This window comes from Cetorhinus maximus, chromosome 23 (assembly GCF_964194155.1).
Source record: "Cetorhinus maximus chromosome 23, sCetMax3.hap1.1, whole genome shotgun sequence".
NCBI lineage: Eukaryota > Metazoa > Chordata > Chondrichthyes > Lamniformes > Cetorhinidae > Cetorhinus > Cetorhinus maximus.
The window spans coordinates 29,283,905-29,301,685 of record NC_135901.1 but is presented as its reverse complement, the minus strand read 5'-3'; the positions used below and the strand labels follow the sequence as shown (position 1 = coordinate 29,301,685).

Genomic DNA, 17,781 nt, shown 5'->3' with positions numbered 1-17,781 from the left:
ATATGTCTAGTGTTGTTAAATGCTACACATTAGATATATTATTTATGGTCATTTAAACTTCATGTATTCTCATTTCTAGTCCTGTAATATATTACTTATATGTTAGCTGCCTTATATATTAACAGTCAGAGAGTCATTAGAGTATAGGAGGAGTCCATGCCGACTCTCTGCAATCCAGTCAGTTAGATTCCCCCTGTCCCCCAGTTTGCCTGTAAGTTGATTTCCTTCAAGTGCCCATCCAATTTCATTTTGAAATTATGGATTGTCTTCATTTCCAGCACCCTCATAGGCAGTGAGTTCCAGGTCGTGAACAATCACTGTCTAAATAAAGCTCATCCTCACATCCCCGATGTACCTCTACTTAAGTAATACAGACCGGTATATTACACACATTTTGAGTCCACTAAATGTATCTGTAGAAGCAGTGAGCATGTATCTGTCGATCAGCAGAATGAGAATGGAGGGAGAGTGTGTGGGACAGAGATTTACAGCTTTTGGGGAATGAGAGAGGAAAGAATGTTCCACAGAAACTAGAATTGTCTGTTTTGAATTTCTATCCTGCACTGACACGGCTGGCTTTTGTAAATTCCTTTTACAGGACATTAGAGGGGGAGGATGTGCAGACAAAAATCTCAAGGCAAACGTCATGTCAAGCTCTGACAGAGTCACTTGATTCCTGGGAACGTTTGAGGACTCTGGGTCTATACTCGATGGAGTTTAGAAGGATGAGGGGGGAATCTGATTGAAACTTACAGAATACTGAATGGCCTGGATCGAGTGGATGTGGGGAAGGTGTTTCCATTCGTAGGAGACTAGGACCTGAGGGCACAGCCTCAGAGTAAAGGGAAGACCTTTTAGAACAGAGATGAGGAGAAACTTCTTTAGCCAGAGAGTGGTGAATCTATGGAATTCATTGCCACAGAAGGCTGTGGAGGCCAGGTCATTGAGTGTATTTAAGACCGAGATAGATCGGTTCTTGATTGGTAAGGGGATCAAAGGTTACGGGGAGAAGGCGGGAGAATGGGGTTGAGAAACTTATCAGCCATGATTGAATGGGCCGAATGGCCTAATTTCTGCTCCTATGTCTTATGGTCTTATGGAACATATTCAATCGATTTTAAACATCAGTGCGACTGGAAAAGCACCGAGTTACACAGCCTGAAAAAACATCACACCATTCACAGCGGGGAGAGACTGTACATGTGTTCAGTGTTTGGCTGAGGCTTCAGCTGATTAGCGAACCTGAAGAGACAGAAGGTCACATGCAACATGGAGAAACGGTGGAAATGTGGGGACTGTGGGAAGGGATTCAAATCTCCATCTGCGCTGGAGATTCATCGATGCATTCAGACTGGGGAGAGGCCATTCATCTGTTTTGAGGATGGGAAGGGATTTAGTCAGTTGTTCAGTCTGCAGACACACCAGCGACTTCACACCAGGGAGAGGCCTTTCACCTGCTCAGAGTGTGGGAAGGGATTCAGTGATTCGTCCAACCTGCTGAACCACCAGCGAGTTCACACCGGTGAGAGGTCGTTCACCTGCGCTGTGTGTGGGACAGGATTCACTCACTCATCCAACCTAATGACACACCAGCGGGTTCATACCGGGAAGAGGCTGTTCACCTGCTGTGTGTGTGGGAAGGGATTCAGTAATTCTTGCACCCTCTGGAAACGCCAGCGGGTTCACACCAGGGAGAGGCCGTTCACCTGCTGTGTGTGTGGGAAAGGATTCAGTCATTCTTCCACTCTCCAGAAGCACCGGCAAGTTCACACAGGGGAGAGGCCGTTCACCTGCTCTGAGTGTGGGAAGGCGTTCAGTCAGCGATCCCATCTGCTGACACACCAGCGAGTTCACTCCGGGGAGAGGCCGTTCACCTGCTCCAAATGTGAGAAGGGATTTACTCGATCATCCCACCTGCTCAGACACCAGCAAGTTCACAAGTGATTACAGCAGTCGGATTCTGTTGCTATTCACATGCAGTGGAAAGGTCGATCGTGTGAGAATGAACGGTATTCTAACTATTGTGGAAAAAATACTAGAAATGAAAAGAAAACAGATGCCTCCCAGGGCGGTAAAAAGACAGTGTAGATGATAGAACTGTGTCAAAAAGAACGATATGTTTTCACTGTCATAGAGTTGGACATTTAAATGCAGATCATTGGACATTAAAAAGTAAACCAGTGGCATTGTGAAAGTGGCTGGTGTTTCTCCAGAGAAGGTTGTACCAAAGAGGGAAGCTTGTGAGAAATCAATACCTTCTAATGTATTTACCATGGGTGTAAATAGAGACATGAGGGATTATGAAGGATTTCTATTTGAAGGAGAAGTCACTCCATCTCTGCCCCAATAAACAGCCTCGAAAGATTGTTATCCTGAGAGCTAATGGTTTAGCTCAGTGCTAAAAAATTGGATTTTCTTCAGAAAGTTCACTGAATAAAAATGTATTGGTACGGGGTATTGATGGGGAGTGTGTGACTATCCCATTGTGTAGGATGAATTTAAACTATGATTTAGTAAAAGGCTCTGTTATTGTTGGTGTTGCTTCTAAATTACTGATTACAGATATAGATTTTATATTGGGGAATAATTGAGAGGGTGATATTGTTTTTCCATTTTCTGGGACTGTGTTCACAGTTTAGAAGATGTTCCTGTGAGTAAAAAGCCCTCCTCTATTGGTGACCCAGTTAAGCAACAAACTGATACAAGTAAAGATACTAATGTATCCACCCTGGTACTGGACAGTGTAGAGTCAGGAAAAGTGCCTGAATCTGAATTTCAAGATAAAAGTCCACCTGAGGAGGGACTAAGTCCTCAAAATAACCCTGAAGGGTTAATGACCCCTAACACCGAATTACATGTGGCTGCCAGTGCTGAGGCAGAACAAGATATAGGAGCAGCAGGAGTTCAGGCAAATGGACAGTTCACAAAAAAAACATTTAAAACCCCAAAATGATTGGAATAAAGTAGTTTGTGAGCGACGTGGAAGCTCGAATAAAGATGAAAGTCCAGCATGAAGAAGTTGTCGACATTGCTGGAAAGGAATGAAATAAAACTGGGTCTGAATGGGGACACCTTTAACAAACCTTTGGGATGTTCCCAGGAACAGAAGTGAATGTACCTTCAAGATATCGTTAAGTATAAGGGAACTCGAGGGGAGAGGTTAAAACGTAGAACTGGGTTCATAGCATGAACTATAGTGTTCAGTTCGTAGTGCTGGTTTTTAATATTATTTTGTTTTATATATACAGTAAAGTTTGCTTTTGTTTGAAAACGTGGAATCTTGTGGTGTAATTCTTTCAGCTATCACTGGGTGTTCGAATTTCTCTTTAAACATTAACTGTCCCAACCAAGATCGTAACAATACACACAAACAATATTTCAAAACAAATCAAAGAGGACGAAATATGATTTTCCTAATTTTGTACAAAGCATTATTACATTTTAAGATCACCATCTTCTAGGATCCCCAATAATTTCTAAGTTCAAGCACTTCTTTTCGTGAAGCCATCCGATAATTGATGACTAAAAATGGAATGAATTGTAGTCCCTTCAAAAGCAGGAGGACTATCGCCCAGCACAGAGGCTAATTTGGGATTTCTTCTGTCGATCAATCAAAAGGGACTTTTCCCTCCAACCATCTGAAATGAATTCTTTACATGAATCATCCATGTCAGTGCAGTTGTCAACTTGCAGTTTGACTGATCAGCTAAGATTTTCTGCAGCATTTCATCGATCACAGCGTGATTCCTTTCACAGAGTCCATTGCTGAAAGGACTTTCAGCTGTGGTGTTCATGACCATAATGTTCATGTTTTCACATATGTCTCTAAACTCATCATTAGCAAATTTCCCCTCCATTATCAGTTAGAAACTTAGTTGGTGCCCCAGGTCCAGTCCCTATCCATTTCCCCATGACTTGGTCTATAATCTCCATTTTGTCCTTGCCGTGTATTATTGGAGAAAGACTAAATCGGGTTACCATGATTATAAAGTGTAGAATGAAAATATTTCTGTCTTTGTCCCATCCCTTTAGATCCATGGCAACTACCTGGTTAAAGTCACGTGCTGAGGGATGGTTTACAATAGGATGTGACGGCATCCTCCGATACTTTTTACACATTTCACACTTTGCTCTATTCTTCTCTATGAGCCTCGCATACTCTTCACCAACCACCCGTGCATCTTTTAGCAGGATTTGTTATCTTTGACAGGAAGGGTGAGCAAATTGTCTGTTTAGTTTTAAAATAATTTGTTTTTTTCTCTCTGATTCTTATCATTGATGCCATTAATCCTTCTCAAACACTCTGATAAGAAACATCAGGTATTGTTAAGGGGAGACAATAATGCCCTGATTGAGTAAACTGCAGATCCACTGACTTTCCAAAAACAGTTGCCTTATCTTGCTCCATGTTCAGTTGCATTTGTGCCTTTTTTGTGGAAGGTTTACTCAACAGTAAGAGTATCACACTAAAGAGTACACCAGTCCTGATAAAATGGCTGACTCCAGCTATTTTCCAAAAATCCCCACTCTTTTAGTGATGTCAATGTGTTCACATCACCAAAGACAAGGCAAACTTTCATACTCCTTGTGTCAATCCTCATTACGAGGTGAATCTGGATAACATTTTCACCAATTGATCCACATACTGTCATGGTGCAGCCACTGTCTAACACAGAACAGTTGAATGAGTCTGTGATAAACACAATCATCACTGGACCAAAGCTCCTTGTGACTAGTACAATTCCTTCAGAGTGATCATCATCATCATCTTCAGCCTCAGAATTCTCTGTGTCATGTGTCACTTCGAAGACCCTGATTTTCCACTTTGGGCAGTTCATCACATAATGATATTTTGAGTCAGACCTGAAACACCTGTTAATTGTTCCCTGGTCATTCCTGGGGTTCATTCACCTATTAGTGCTGTTCCAATCCTGTCTCTTGTTGTGATATCCAGATCTGCTAAAGATTTTTTCACCCTCATTCGAAACCTGTCAAAGTCCATCTATGCTTCATAGGCATCCAATAGATCATCTTTCTTGTAAATCTCATCAATGAACCTGAATAGAAGATCCAAACCTTCTTCAGTATCCAACCGATGGGCATCCAGCTCACTAAATACTTTGCTTCTGATTTTACTTTTGTTGGGAAGTGACAATGCCAAGACCAGACCTTGTTTCCTCCTTGGTAGGGACATAACCTGTGTCCACATAGCCACTTCATTCTTTCACTGGTCGTGTGGCTCAGACTCCGAGAACATCAGCGGGTAATCAGACCCTGACAATTTCCATAATATAAAAGCAAATTACTGCAGATGCTGGAAATCTGACCCAAAAACAGAAAGGGTTGGAAAAACTCAGCAGGTCTAGCAGCATCTGTGGAGAGAGAAACACAGTTAATGTTTCGAGTCCGTATGACCCTTCTTCAGAGCAATTCCCTGATAGTTTCCACTTGTTTTCAGCCATTTCTCAAAGAAGGATCGTAAGCTTCTGTCTGAAATGTTATTTTTCTTTTGTTTCCAACCTCCAACATTAGACAAGCATTCTCTGTTACCATCTTATAATCCTGACAGCCTGATGGTGAAGGAAGAAACTGGAGCCAGTCTTTGCTTTGTATAGATTTATTCATAGTGTGAAACATTACAGGTATATACCTCCTGAATACACCCCACAATGTGTCAGTAGTGTCTCTTTATATGTGCTCAAGTAACCATCCAATAAATGTCCTGCACCTGTATATATTTTACCTCAATTGACACAATTAACTCCCACAGTCCGAGCAGGCTGGTTAACTAAGTGAATCCCTTCCTACACTCAGAGCAGGCAAACAGCCTCACCCCCGGGTGATCCTGTTGATGTGTCAGCAGGTCGGATGAAAGAGCGAATCTCTTCCCACACATGGAGCAAATGAAGGGCCTCTCTCCAGTGTGAACTTGTCGGTGTGTCTGCAGATGGGACGACCGAGTGAATCCTTCCCACATCGAGAGCGGGTGAATGGTCTTTTCCAGTGTGAACTTGTTGGTGTGTCAGCAGGTGGGATAACTGAGCGAATCCCTTCCCACACACAGAGCAGGTGAACGGCCTCTCCCCGGTGTGAACGACCTGGTGTGCCACTAGGTGTGCAGACTGAGTGAATCCCTTCCCACACTCAGAGCAGTTGAAAGGCCTCTCCCTGGTGTGAACTACCTGGTGTGCCACTAGGTGTGCAGACTGAGTGAATCCCTTCCCACACTCAGAGCAGGTGAACGGCCTCTCCCCGGTGTGAACTACCTGGTGTGCCACTAGGTGGGATGACTGAGTGAATCCCTTCCCACACTCAGAGCAAGTGAACGGCCTCTCCCTGGTGTGAACTACCTGGTGTGCCACTAGGTGGGATGACTGAGTGAATCCCTTCCCACACACAGAGCAGGTGAATGGCTTTTCCCTGGTGTGAGTTACCTGGTGTGCCACTAGGTGTGTAGACTGAGTGAATACCTTCCCACACTCAGAGCAGGTGAACGGCCTCTCCTTACTGTGAGCAACCTGGTGTGCCACTAGGTGCGCAGACTGAGTGAATCCCTTCCCACACTCGGAGCAGGTGAACGGCCTCTCCCTGGTGTGAACTACCTGGTGTGCCACTAGGTGGGATGAATGAGTGAATCCCTTTCCACACTCGGAGCAGGTGAAAGGCCTCTCCCTAGCGTGAACTACCTGGTGTGCCACTAGGTGGGATGAATGAGTGAATCCCTTCCCACACTCAGTGCAGGTGAATGGCTTCTCCCTGGTGTGAACTACCTGGTGTGCCACTAGGTGGGATGAATGAGTGAATCCCTTCCCACACTCGGAGCAGGTGAATGGCTTCTCCCTGGTATGAACTACCTGGTGTGCCACTAGGTGGGATGAATGAGTGAATCCCTTCCCACACTCGGAGCAGGTGAATGGCTTCTCCCTGGTATGAACTACCTGGTGTGCCACTAGGTGGGATGACTGAGTGAATCCCTTCCCACAAACAGAGCAGGTGAATGGCCTCTCCTCAGTGTGAGCAACCTGGTGTGCCACTAGGTGCGCAGACTGAGTGAATCCCTTCCCACACTCAGTGCAGGTGAACGACCTCTCCCGTGTGTGAACTGCCTGGTGTGCCACTAGGTGGGATGACTGAGTGAATCCCTTCCCACACTCAGAGCAGGAGAACGGCCTCTCCCTGGTGTGAGCGACTTGGTGAGTCACTAGGTGGGATGATTGAGTGAATTCTTTCCCACCCTCAGAGCAGGTGAACAGCCTCTCCCCAGCGTGAACTACCTGGTGTGCCAGTAGGTGGGATGACTGAGTGAATTCTTTCCCACAAACAGAGCATGTGAATGGCTTCTCCCTGGTGTGAACTACCTGGTGTGCCACAAGGTGGGATGAATGAGTGAATCCTTTCCCACACACAGAGCAGGTGAGCAGCCTCTCCCTGGTGTGAGCTACCTGGTGTGCCAGTAAGTGTAATGGCTTACTGAATCCCTTCCCACACACAGAGCAGGTGAGTGGCCTCTCCCTGGTGTGAGCTATCTGGTGTGCCACTAGATGGGATGACTGAGTGAATCCTTTCCCACACACAGAGCAGGTGAGCGGCCTCTCCCTGGTGTGAGCGACCTGGTGTGCCACTAGGTGTGAGGAATGAGTGAATCCCTTCCCACACACAGGGCAGGTGAATGGCCTCTCCCCAGTGTGAGTGTGTTGATGAGTTTCCAGCACAGATGTGGTTTGGAATCCCTTCCCACCATCCTCACATTTCCACAGTTTCTCCATGGTACGTGTGCCCTCGTGTATCTCCACGTCTGTTGATCAATTGGTGCCTTGTCCACACACAGAACACATGTGTGGTGTCTCCCCTTTGTGAATGGTGTGATGTTTTTTCAGTCTGTATAACTGGTTAAAGCTCTTTCCACAGTCAGTACACTGGAACACTCTCACTCGGGTGTGTGTGTCTCGGTGCTTTTCCAATCACACTGATGTTTGAAACATTTTGAACCAGACAGAACAGACAATCATCTCTCCTTCTAGATTCAAAGGCCGATGATATTCAGGTCCTGATGAATCGAGTGACTCTGGCAGATGCTGATGCAGTTGGTTTGAGAATTTCTCGCACAGACAGATTCCAGAATCCCTTCCCACAGTCCCCACATTTCCATGGTTTCTCACTGGTGTGGGTGTCCTTATGTCTCTTTGTGTTTGACGATCAGTTGAAGCCTTATACAAGCACAGAACACATGTACAGTCTCTCTCTGCTGTGAATGGTGTGATTTTTTTTCAGGCTGTGTAACTGGTTAAAACTCTTTCCACAGTCAGTGCACTGGAACACGCTCACTCGGGTGTGTGTGTCTCGGTGCTTTTCCAATCACACCAATGTTTAGAATCTTTCCCCACAGACAGAACAGACAAACCTTTCTCCACATTCAAAGGTCAATTATGTTCAGGTCCTGATGAATTGAATGACACTGTGAGAGCTTGATGTGATTTTTGATTTGAGGTTTCTGTCTGCAAATCCTCCCCCTCTAATATCCTGCAAAAGGAGTTTACTGTCAGTACAGGATAGAAATTCAGAATCGACAATTCTAGTTTCTATGAAACATTCTTTCCTCTCCTGTTCCCCAAAACCTGAAAATCTCTGTCCCACACACTCTCCCTCCAATCTCACTCTGCTGTGCCTAATATTCAACCTCCCAATTCTCCTGAAGGTGCAAATTCATCCCGATTGACAGATCCATGTTCAGCACTGTCAGTCCAGCAAATAGAGCTGTGAGCCATATGCATGAACACATTACAGGTGTACAAATGTTGTAATATAATATAATATGCATTGCATGATTAGAGGCATGGGGGATGCAAGAAGCAACAGTATTTAGGAGTGAGTGATCATGACCTGAAAATCAATGCGTCTGTGGATGGTGGAACTGGAGATGATCATTGATTTCAGAATGAAATTCGATGGATACTTGATAGAAATACACTTGCAGGGGAACGGGGAGAAAGAAGGAGAATGGGACTGACTGGATTCTTCCACAGAGAGTCAGCATGGACTTGAGTTGCCAAATGGACTTCTTCTTTGCTGTAATGACCCTCTGACTGGAAATGTATACACAGCTACAGTCTTATACTACAAAACTGGAAAGGATCATAAAAGAATTTAATTATAGGACTACAAATGATATCTCTAAACTGTTCCCTATCACAACATTAGACATATCTCTATCCTATATTAATTTACTGTCCCCTTAAATGTCAGCCATCTCCTGGGGAAACCACCCCTTTCATTGTGAACATTAGGAAAGAGACCATCCTTTTAGCCAGACAAATAAATGTGTCAAGCTGAGGGAGCAAAAGATGTCAATGTCGTTAAGAGAGAGAGAGAGAGAGACCTGGGCCAACCTTTCCGGAGTCTGCACCCTCCCTGGATTCACTTCGTTTCCCTTCAGTTCCTACAAGTCAACAATTTCCCCCCAGAATGAGAAAAGAAATGAAAAGGGGGAGAAAAGAAAGTGTTTTACTCACAGATGTTGGACACAAGAGGAAGTTTCAGTCTGGGTGAAGCTCAATCTTCATGCACACAAAGCCCGCGCTCTGATTGACTGGAGGACCAGAGTCCTTCCGGTCCTCCAACCCTTCCCATTGGCCAGATGTTAAGCATGAAGGGAAGGGGCGGGCTCTCCCCCGCACATGCGCAGCTTCTCCACTCCTGAGTTCTTCGAGAGGCTTCTCGCTCTGGCCGGAGCCGTCAGCCGGTTGCCTGGAAACCTCGGCTCGAGGATGAACAATGGGTGGGGGCGGGACTCCCGTGTCCGCGCACCTGGTCTGCAGACTGGGACCCGCGGAGCAGAGTGATTCCTATTGGCTGATTCAGGCAGAGTTCCATTGTGGACGTCACAACGTGGAAGTTGGACAATGAGCTTCAGACTGAAACTTGCTCCTGTGTCCAACATCTGTGAGTAAAACACTTTCTTTTCTCCCCCTTTCCATTTCTTTTCTCATTCTGGGGGAAAATTGTTGACTTACAGGAACTGAAGGGAAAGGAAGTGAATCCAGGGAGGGTGCAGACTCTGGAAAGGTTGGCCCAGGTCTCTCTCTCTTAAAGACATTGACATCCTTTGCTCCCTCAGCTTGGCACATTTATTTTTCTTGCTAAAATGATGGTCTCTTTGCTAATGTTCAGAGTCCAGTGTTGTTTAATGGTTCATATTAAATGTATTATTTCTGGTTCTCAAATAAAATACATTTATTATTTTTTTCTAGTCCTGTTATAGATTACTGTAGCTAGGTTATTTATTTCCAGCCATAGATTCATTACTAATACAGGAGTCCATTCAGCAACTCAAGTCCCTCTCGACTCTCTGTAGAGTAATCCAGTCAGGCCTATTCCCTTTCTATATCCCCGTTACCTTGCATGTTTATTTCCTTCAAGTTATCACTCAATTTCTTTTTGAAATCGTTGATCATCTCTGCTTCCACCAGTCAGTGAGTTCCAGGTCTTGCAGCCTGCAGGTAGATTTTCAGGACTTTGTGTCCTGCACTGGAACCACTGAGCATGGATCAATCAATCACCATGAATTGACACATTCAAGAGTACTGGGAGGGTGTATATTAGGTATAGCAGAGTAGGAATGGAGGGAGAGTGTGTGGGACAGAGATTTACAGCTTTTGGGTGAGAGAGGAAAGAATGTTCCATAGAAACTAGAATTGTCTGTTCTGAATTTCGATAATGGACTGACAGTGATGACTTTTGTAAACTCCTTTTACAGAATATTAGAAGGGGAGGATTTGCAGACAGAAATCTCAAATCAAACGTCACATCAAGATCTGACAGTGTTACTCGATTCATCAGGAGCTGAATATCAATGGCCTTTGAATCTAGAAGGAGAAATGTTTGTCTGTTCTGTCTGCTTCAGACGGTTTTGAAATCAGTGGTATTGGAAATGCACTGAGACAGACACATCTGAGTGAGAGTGTTCCAGTGCACTGACTGTGGAAAGAGCTTTGACCAGTTACGCAGCCGTATAAAACATCAAGGGAGGGACTGTACACATGCTCTGTGTGGACTGCTCAGTTGATCATTGAATCTGGGGTGACCTAAGGACACCCACACAATGGAGAAACTGTGGAAATGTGGGGACTGTGGGAAGGGATTCATATCCCCATCAAAGCTGGAAATTCATCGATGCAGCCACACTGGAGAGAGGCCATTCACCTGATCCATGTGTGGGAAGGGATTCACTCATTCATCCCACCTGATGAGACACCAGCGAGTTCACACCGGGGAGAGACCATTCATCTGCTCTGACTGTGGGAAGGGATTCACTCAGTCGTCCCACTTGCGGATACACCAGCGAGTTCACACCAGGGAGAGTCTGTTCATCTGCACCACGTGTGGGAAACAATTCACTCAGTCATCGAGCCTGCTGAGACACCATGTCACTCACACTGATGAGAGACCCTTTAAATGTTCTGTGGGAGTAGGTTCAAAAGCTCTCGGGAACTGATGTTCCACCAGCGTTTTCACACTGAGGAGAGACCGTTCAGCTGCTCTCACTGCACAAAGAGGTTTAGAAGTTCATCCAACCTGCAGTAACACCAGAGACTGCATACCAGGGGGAGGCCATTCACCTGCTCTGAGTGTGGGAAAGGATTCAATTCAGTTGTCCAAACTGCAGATGCACCAGCGAGTTCACACTGGGGAGAGGCCATTCACCTGCTCCAGTGTGAGAAGGGATTTGCTTATTTATCCAGCCTACTGAGATACCAGCGAGCTCACAGTGGGAAGAGGCCATTCACCTGCTCGGAGCATGGGATGGTATTCATACGATCGTCCCACCTGTTGACACATCAGCGAGTTCACACTGGAGAGAGGCCATTCACCTGCACCGTGTGTGGGCAGCGATTCCCTCAGTCATCCAGTCTGCTGACACACCATGTCACTCACACCAATGAGAGACCCTTTAAATGTGCTGACTGTATCTGGGCCCCACATTTTAGGAAAGATGTGAAGTTCTTACAGAGGGTGCAGAGGAGATTTACGACAATGGCACCAGGAATGAGGAACTTCAGTCAGTTGGAGAGACTGGAGCAGCTGAATTTTCTGTCTTTGCATCATGGAGTCATTAAGATATACAAGGAGACTATTCAGCCCATCAAGTTCATGCTGGCTCTCTGGAGAGCAATCCAGTCAGTCCCATTCCCCCATTCTATCACTGAATCCCTGAAAGTTTATTTCCCTCAAGTGTCCATCCAATTGCCTTTTGAAATTGTTCATCGTCTCTGCTTCCCACCCCGCCCCTCATAGTCAGCGAGTTCCAGGTCATTACCGCTCGCTGTGTAAAAATATTCCTCCTCACATCCTCCCTGCATCTCCTGCCCAAAACCTTAAATCTGTGTCCCTCTCCTCCTTGTACGATCAGCGAATGGGAACAGCTTTTCTTTCTTCACCTTATCTAAACCTGTCATAATCTTGTACACCTTTAACAAATCTCCCCATAACCTCCCGGATTCAAGGAAAACAACCCCAGCCTGACATCTAAAATAAATAAAACAATATGTTAATGCCTGAAATCAATTGGGAATGTTTGATTTCTGTTTTAAAGATATGAATATATTGTATTGGACAGTAAAGGAATTGGAGTAACTCACCCGGGTGTTCAATGGAATGTATCAATCTGGTATCCACCTACATTCTAGTGAAAGTCAGGGAGGTGTAGATGAGATGAATAAGTTGATAGCTTTCTCTGGGAAATATATACATCCTTACCTATGAATTTTGTTTTAAAGAAAATCACATTTGACAGTCTGGCCATCATCTGAAATATCAGAACGATAACAGGGGGAGATAAACAAAGACAGACACTCACTTTGGTCTTTTGATAAGCACACCTCAAAGTTCAGAATATGTGGCCTGACATTGGGATACCAGTGTGAGTGTGCAGATGTGATTTGTTACATGTGAAGACAATAGGACGCGTAAATTCATGGTGAAGTGGACTGAGGAACGGGTCCCAAACATACACAGCTACTTGACAAACAACATGACATGAAATGGTTAATGTGACCAAGAGAATGAGACAATATTTTGACATCATCAAAGCATTGACACATACTCCAGAGGAAAACTGACTGTAAAACAATCAGTATACAATTAAACACACTGGTCATGGTCAAAAAGTGACTAAAATTGAACCAACAGAGATCAACATTTGAATTGGATTAATTAAGGGCTTGGGAGAAATAATACTGAGTGAGAACTGTCCACAAGTTGGACAAGGGTAAGGAGAGAGCTGGAGAATCTTTTACATCCATGCTTGATCTGTTGCTTGAAGCATATGTCCTTATGTACTATCACAGAATCACGGTGCAGAAGAGGCCCTTCGGCACATTGAGTCTGCACCAACACGTGAGAAACACCTGACGTACCTACCTAATCCCATTTACCAGCACTTGGCCCATAGCCTTGAATGTTATGACATGCCAAGTGCTCATCCAGGTACTTTTTAAAGGATGTGAGGCAACCCGCCTCCACCACCCTCCCAGGCAGTGCATTCCAGACCGTCACCACCCTCTGGGTAAAAAAGTTTTTCCTCACATCCCCCCTAAACCTCCTGCCCCTCACCTTGAACTTATGCCCCCTTGTTACTGACCCTTTAACTAACGGGAACAGCTGCTCCCTATCCACCCTGTCCATGCCCCTCATAATCTTGTACACATCGATCAGGTCGCCCCTCAGTCTTCACTGCTCCAACGAAAACAACCCAAGTCTATCCAACCTCTCTTCATAACTTAAACATTTCATCCCAGGCAACATCCTGGTGAATCTCCTCTGCACCCCCTCCAGTGCAATCACATCCTTCCTATAATGTGGCGACCAGAACTGCACACAGTACTCCAGCTGTGGCCTCACCTAGGTTCTATACAACACCAACATGACCTCCCTACTTTTGTAATCTATGCCTCGATTGATAAAGGCACGTGTCCCATATGCCTTTTTCACCACCCTATTAACATGCCCCTCTGCCTACAGAGATCTATGGACAGACATGCCAAGGTCCCTTTGTTCCTCAGAACTTCCTAGTGCCATGATGTTCATTGAATACTTCCTTGTCAAATTACTCCTTCCAAAGTGTGTCAGCTCACACTTTTCAGGGTTAAATTCCATCTGCCACTTATCTGTCCATTTGACCATCCCGTCTATATCTTCCTGTAGCTCAAGACACTCAACCTCACTGTTAACCATCTGGCCAATCTTTGTGTCATCCACAAACTTAATCCTACCCCCCACAAAGTCATCTATGTCGTTTATATAAATGACAAATAATAGGGGACCGAGCACAGATCCCTGTGGTATGCCACTGGACACTGGCTTCCAGTCACTAAAGCATCCTTCCGTCATCACCCTCTGCCTCCTACAACTAAGCCAATTTTGAATCCACCTTATCAAATTACCCTGTATCCCATGTGCCTTTGCCTTCTTTATAAGTCTCCCATGTGGGACCTTGTCAAAGGCTTTGCTGAAATCCACATAAACTACATCAACTGCACTACCCTCATCTACACACCTGGTCACCTCCTCAAAAAATTCAGGCAAATTCGTTAGGCATAACCTCCCTCTGACAAAACCACGCTGACTATCCCTGATCAAACCTTGCCTCTTCAAGTGGAGATAGATACTCTCCTTCAGAAATTTCTCCAATAGTTTCCCAACCACTGACGTGAGACTCACTGGCCTGTAGTTCCCTGGCTTATCTCTACAACCCTTCTTAAATAGCGGAACCACATTAGCTGTTCTCCAGTCCTCTGGTACCTCCCCAGTGGCCAGAGAGGAATTAAAAATTTGGGTCAGAGCCCCTGCGATCTCCTCCCTTGCCTCCCTCAGCAGTCTGGGACACAAATCACCCGGACCTGGAGATATGTCCACTTTTAAGCCTGCCTACACCTCCAATACGTTGTCTCTCCCTATGTCAATTTGCTTAAGAACCTCGCAGTCTCTCTCCCCGAGTTCAATACCTTCATCCTCATTCTCTTGGGTGAAAACGGACGTGAAGTATTCATTCAACACTCTAGCAATGTCCTCTGGCTACACCCATAGATTGCCCCCTTGGTCCCTTATGGGCCCCATAAATCCCTACTTATAGAATATCTTGGGATTTTCCCTACTTTTACCAGCAAGAGCTTTCTCATATCCCCTCCTTGCTCTCCTAATTGCTTTCTTAAGCTCTACCCTGCACTTTCTGTACTCCACTAATGCCTCTGCTGATTTGCTTCCCTTGTACCTGCTAAAAGCCTCTCTTTTCCTTCTCATCATAACCTGAATATCTCTGGTCATCCATGGTTCTCTGGGCTTGTTACTCCTTCCTATCACCCTAGAGGGAACATATTGAGCCTGTACCCTCCCCATTTCCTTTTTGAACACCCCCCATTGTTCTCTGTAGATTTCCCCACAAGTAACTGTTCCCAGTCTACCTTGGCCAGATCCTGCCTTATTTTACTAAAATCCAGTCTCCCCCAATCCAAAACATTTTTTTACAACTTGTCGATAACAAACTTAAACTGTACCAGGTTGTGGTCGCTGCCACTAAAATGCTCACCCACCACTTCAGCCACCTGTCCGGCTTCATTCCCCAGAATTAGGTCCAGCAATGCACCATCCCTTGTTGGACCCTCTACATATTGACCTAAAAAGTTCTCCTGTACACATTTCAAGAAATCCACTCCATCCAAGCCCTTAACACCATGTCTATCCCAATTAATGTTGAGAAAGTTGAAATCACCTGATATAATTACCCTATTGTTATTGTTTTAAACACCTCTTAAAATTGTGCACATATTTGCTCCTCAATTTCCCGCTGACTATGTGGGGGTCTAGAATAAACACCTAATAATGTGGTTGCCCCTTTTTTATTCCTAAGCTCTACCCACAAAGCTTCATTCGATGCCCCCTCCAAGATATCATCTCTCCTTACTGCAGTAATGGACTCCTTAACTAATAATGCAACGCCTCCTCCTCTTTTACCCCCTCCCGTCTCGCCTTAAGATTCTATATCCCGGAATGTTGAGCTGCCAATCCTGCCCTCCCTCAACCACATCTCAGTGATGGATACTATATCACAATTCCACATGTCAATCCTCACCCTTAACTCATCCGTTTTACCTGTAACACTCCTGGCATTAAAGTAGAGGCCATCCAGCCTTGCCTTACTCCCTTGAAGCTTATTGCAGCTGTACTCCCTCTGACTTGATTGTGTTCCTGTATTATGATGTGTCCCTATTCTGCTCACATTCTGTGTCCCCTCCTCCTGCCGACTTAGTTTAAACTCCTCCCAACAGCACTAGCAAACCCGCCCGCAAGAATGTTAGTCCCACTCTGGTTCAGATGTAGACCTTCCCGCTTGTACAGGGTCCCACCTTTCCCAGAAACGGTCCCAGTGATCCAGGAATCTAAAACCTTCCCTCCTGCACCAACTCTTAAGCCACGTATTCATCTGTGCTATTCTCCTATTTCTGAGCTCACCAGCACGTGGCACTGGGAGTAATCCAGAGATTACAACCCGAGAGGTCTTGCTTTTTAGTCTACTGCCTAACTCCCTGAATTTCTTGATGCCTCATCCCTCTTTCTACCTATGTCATTGGTACAAACATGTACCATGACCTCTGCCTGATCAGCCTCCCTCTTCAGGATGTCCTGCAGCCGCTCAGTGACATCCCAGACCCTGGCACCAGGGAGGCAACATGCCTTCCTGGACTCACGTTGACGGCCACAGTAGCGCCTATCTGTTCGCCTGGCTATAGAATCCCCTATTACTATTGCTCTTCCTCCCCTCCTGTACAGACAGGCTGCTTATGGTGCCAGAAGCTTGGCTCTGTCCGCACTCCCTGGAGGAACCAGTGCCCTCATCAGCCTCCAAAATGGAATACCGATTTGCGAGCGGAACCCCAGGGGACTCCTGAACTAGCTGCCGGTTTCTCTTGGACTGCTTAGTGGTCACCCATTCCCTTCCTTCCTCAAGTCCCTTCATCTGCGGTGTGACCACCTCTCTAAACGTGCTATCCACGATGCTCTCAGACTCGCGGATGCTCCACAGTGTCCCCACCCGCTGTTCCAGCTCTGAAACCCGAGCTTCCAGGAGCTGCAGCTGGGCACACTTCCTGCACACACGCTGGTCCCGGGCACTGGAAATGTCCCTGGCTTCCCACATGGAGCACGAGGAGTACACCACAGCTTTCAGTGCTCCTGCTATGACATATCCCTTTAAATTAAACCTTTTAAGTCAATTACTCTAGGGCCCTTCTTTCTTGATCCTCGTTACTGTAGAGTATACAAACTGTAAACCACAAAAAGATCTTAAACTATAAGCGATTAAAGTAGTAAATTCTTTACCCACTACTTACCAGTGGTTTCTTTCCCTTGTAGCCTCTCCTGCTGCAGCACGCTCTTAAGAATTAAGAAGTTGGATAGCAAGGAAAAAATGCAAAGAACACCTCGTCCCCTGTGCACCGAATTCCTGCTTTACACCAAATTCTGAATACCCACTCTCACTGTGCCCCAGGATGTGCTCATTCTCCTGTTCCTGTGCAAGCACACTAGTAGCCTAGAACTCACAGTGCTCCTTCAGAAGAAAAGATCAAGTAGATGTTACCCCAGGTGGGGCCAGAACAGAACTGAAAAATAACGGAGTAACGGAATGAAATTGAGGGGTCGGAGATAGAGTTCTCCTCTCCCTCAAGGTGTGGACTGTAAGAATCCTGGGGAACCCCCTACTTCGGGTTTTCTTGCTAATTCGTGAACACT

At 45.5% G+C, this 17,781-nt stretch overlaps 4 protein-coding genes across 6 annotated transcripts in view; 1 reads left to right on the top strand and 3 right to left on the bottom strand.

The window, feature by feature from the left end:
• Positions 1-9,630, bottom strand: part of LOC144697280 (uncharacterized) — a 353,357-nt gene extending 343,727 nt beyond the window's left edge. The window contains exon 1 of the mRNA XM_078569229.1: positions 9,510-9,630. The gene's annotated coding sequence lies outside the window, so the exon portion shown is untranslated. The remainder of the gene's footprint in view (positions 1-9,509) is intronic.
• The window catches only part of LOC144697178 (uncharacterized), a 685,261-nt gene that overhangs the window by 366,441 nt on the left and 301,039 nt on the right, over positions 1-17,781 (top strand). The window lies entirely within an intron of this gene.
• The window catches only part of LOC144697082 (uncharacterized), a 303,267-nt gene that overhangs the window by 140,243 nt on the left and 145,243 nt on the right, over positions 1-17,781 (bottom strand). The gene's annotated exons all lie outside the window — the stretch shown is intronic.
• LOC144697950 (uncharacterized) overlaps positions 1-17,781 on the bottom strand; it is a 103,811-nt gene that overhangs the window by 37,587 nt on the left and 48,443 nt on the right. The window contains exons 5-6 of the mRNA XM_078569905.1: positions 5,834-7,795; positions 3,657-3,781 (exon numbers count right to left, since the gene is read on the bottom strand). Of these exons, the coding sequence (XP_078426031.1) occupies positions 3,657-3,781; positions 5,834-7,795 (2,087 nt within the window). The remainder of the gene's footprint in view (positions 1-3,656; positions 3,782-5,833; positions 7,796-17,781) is intronic.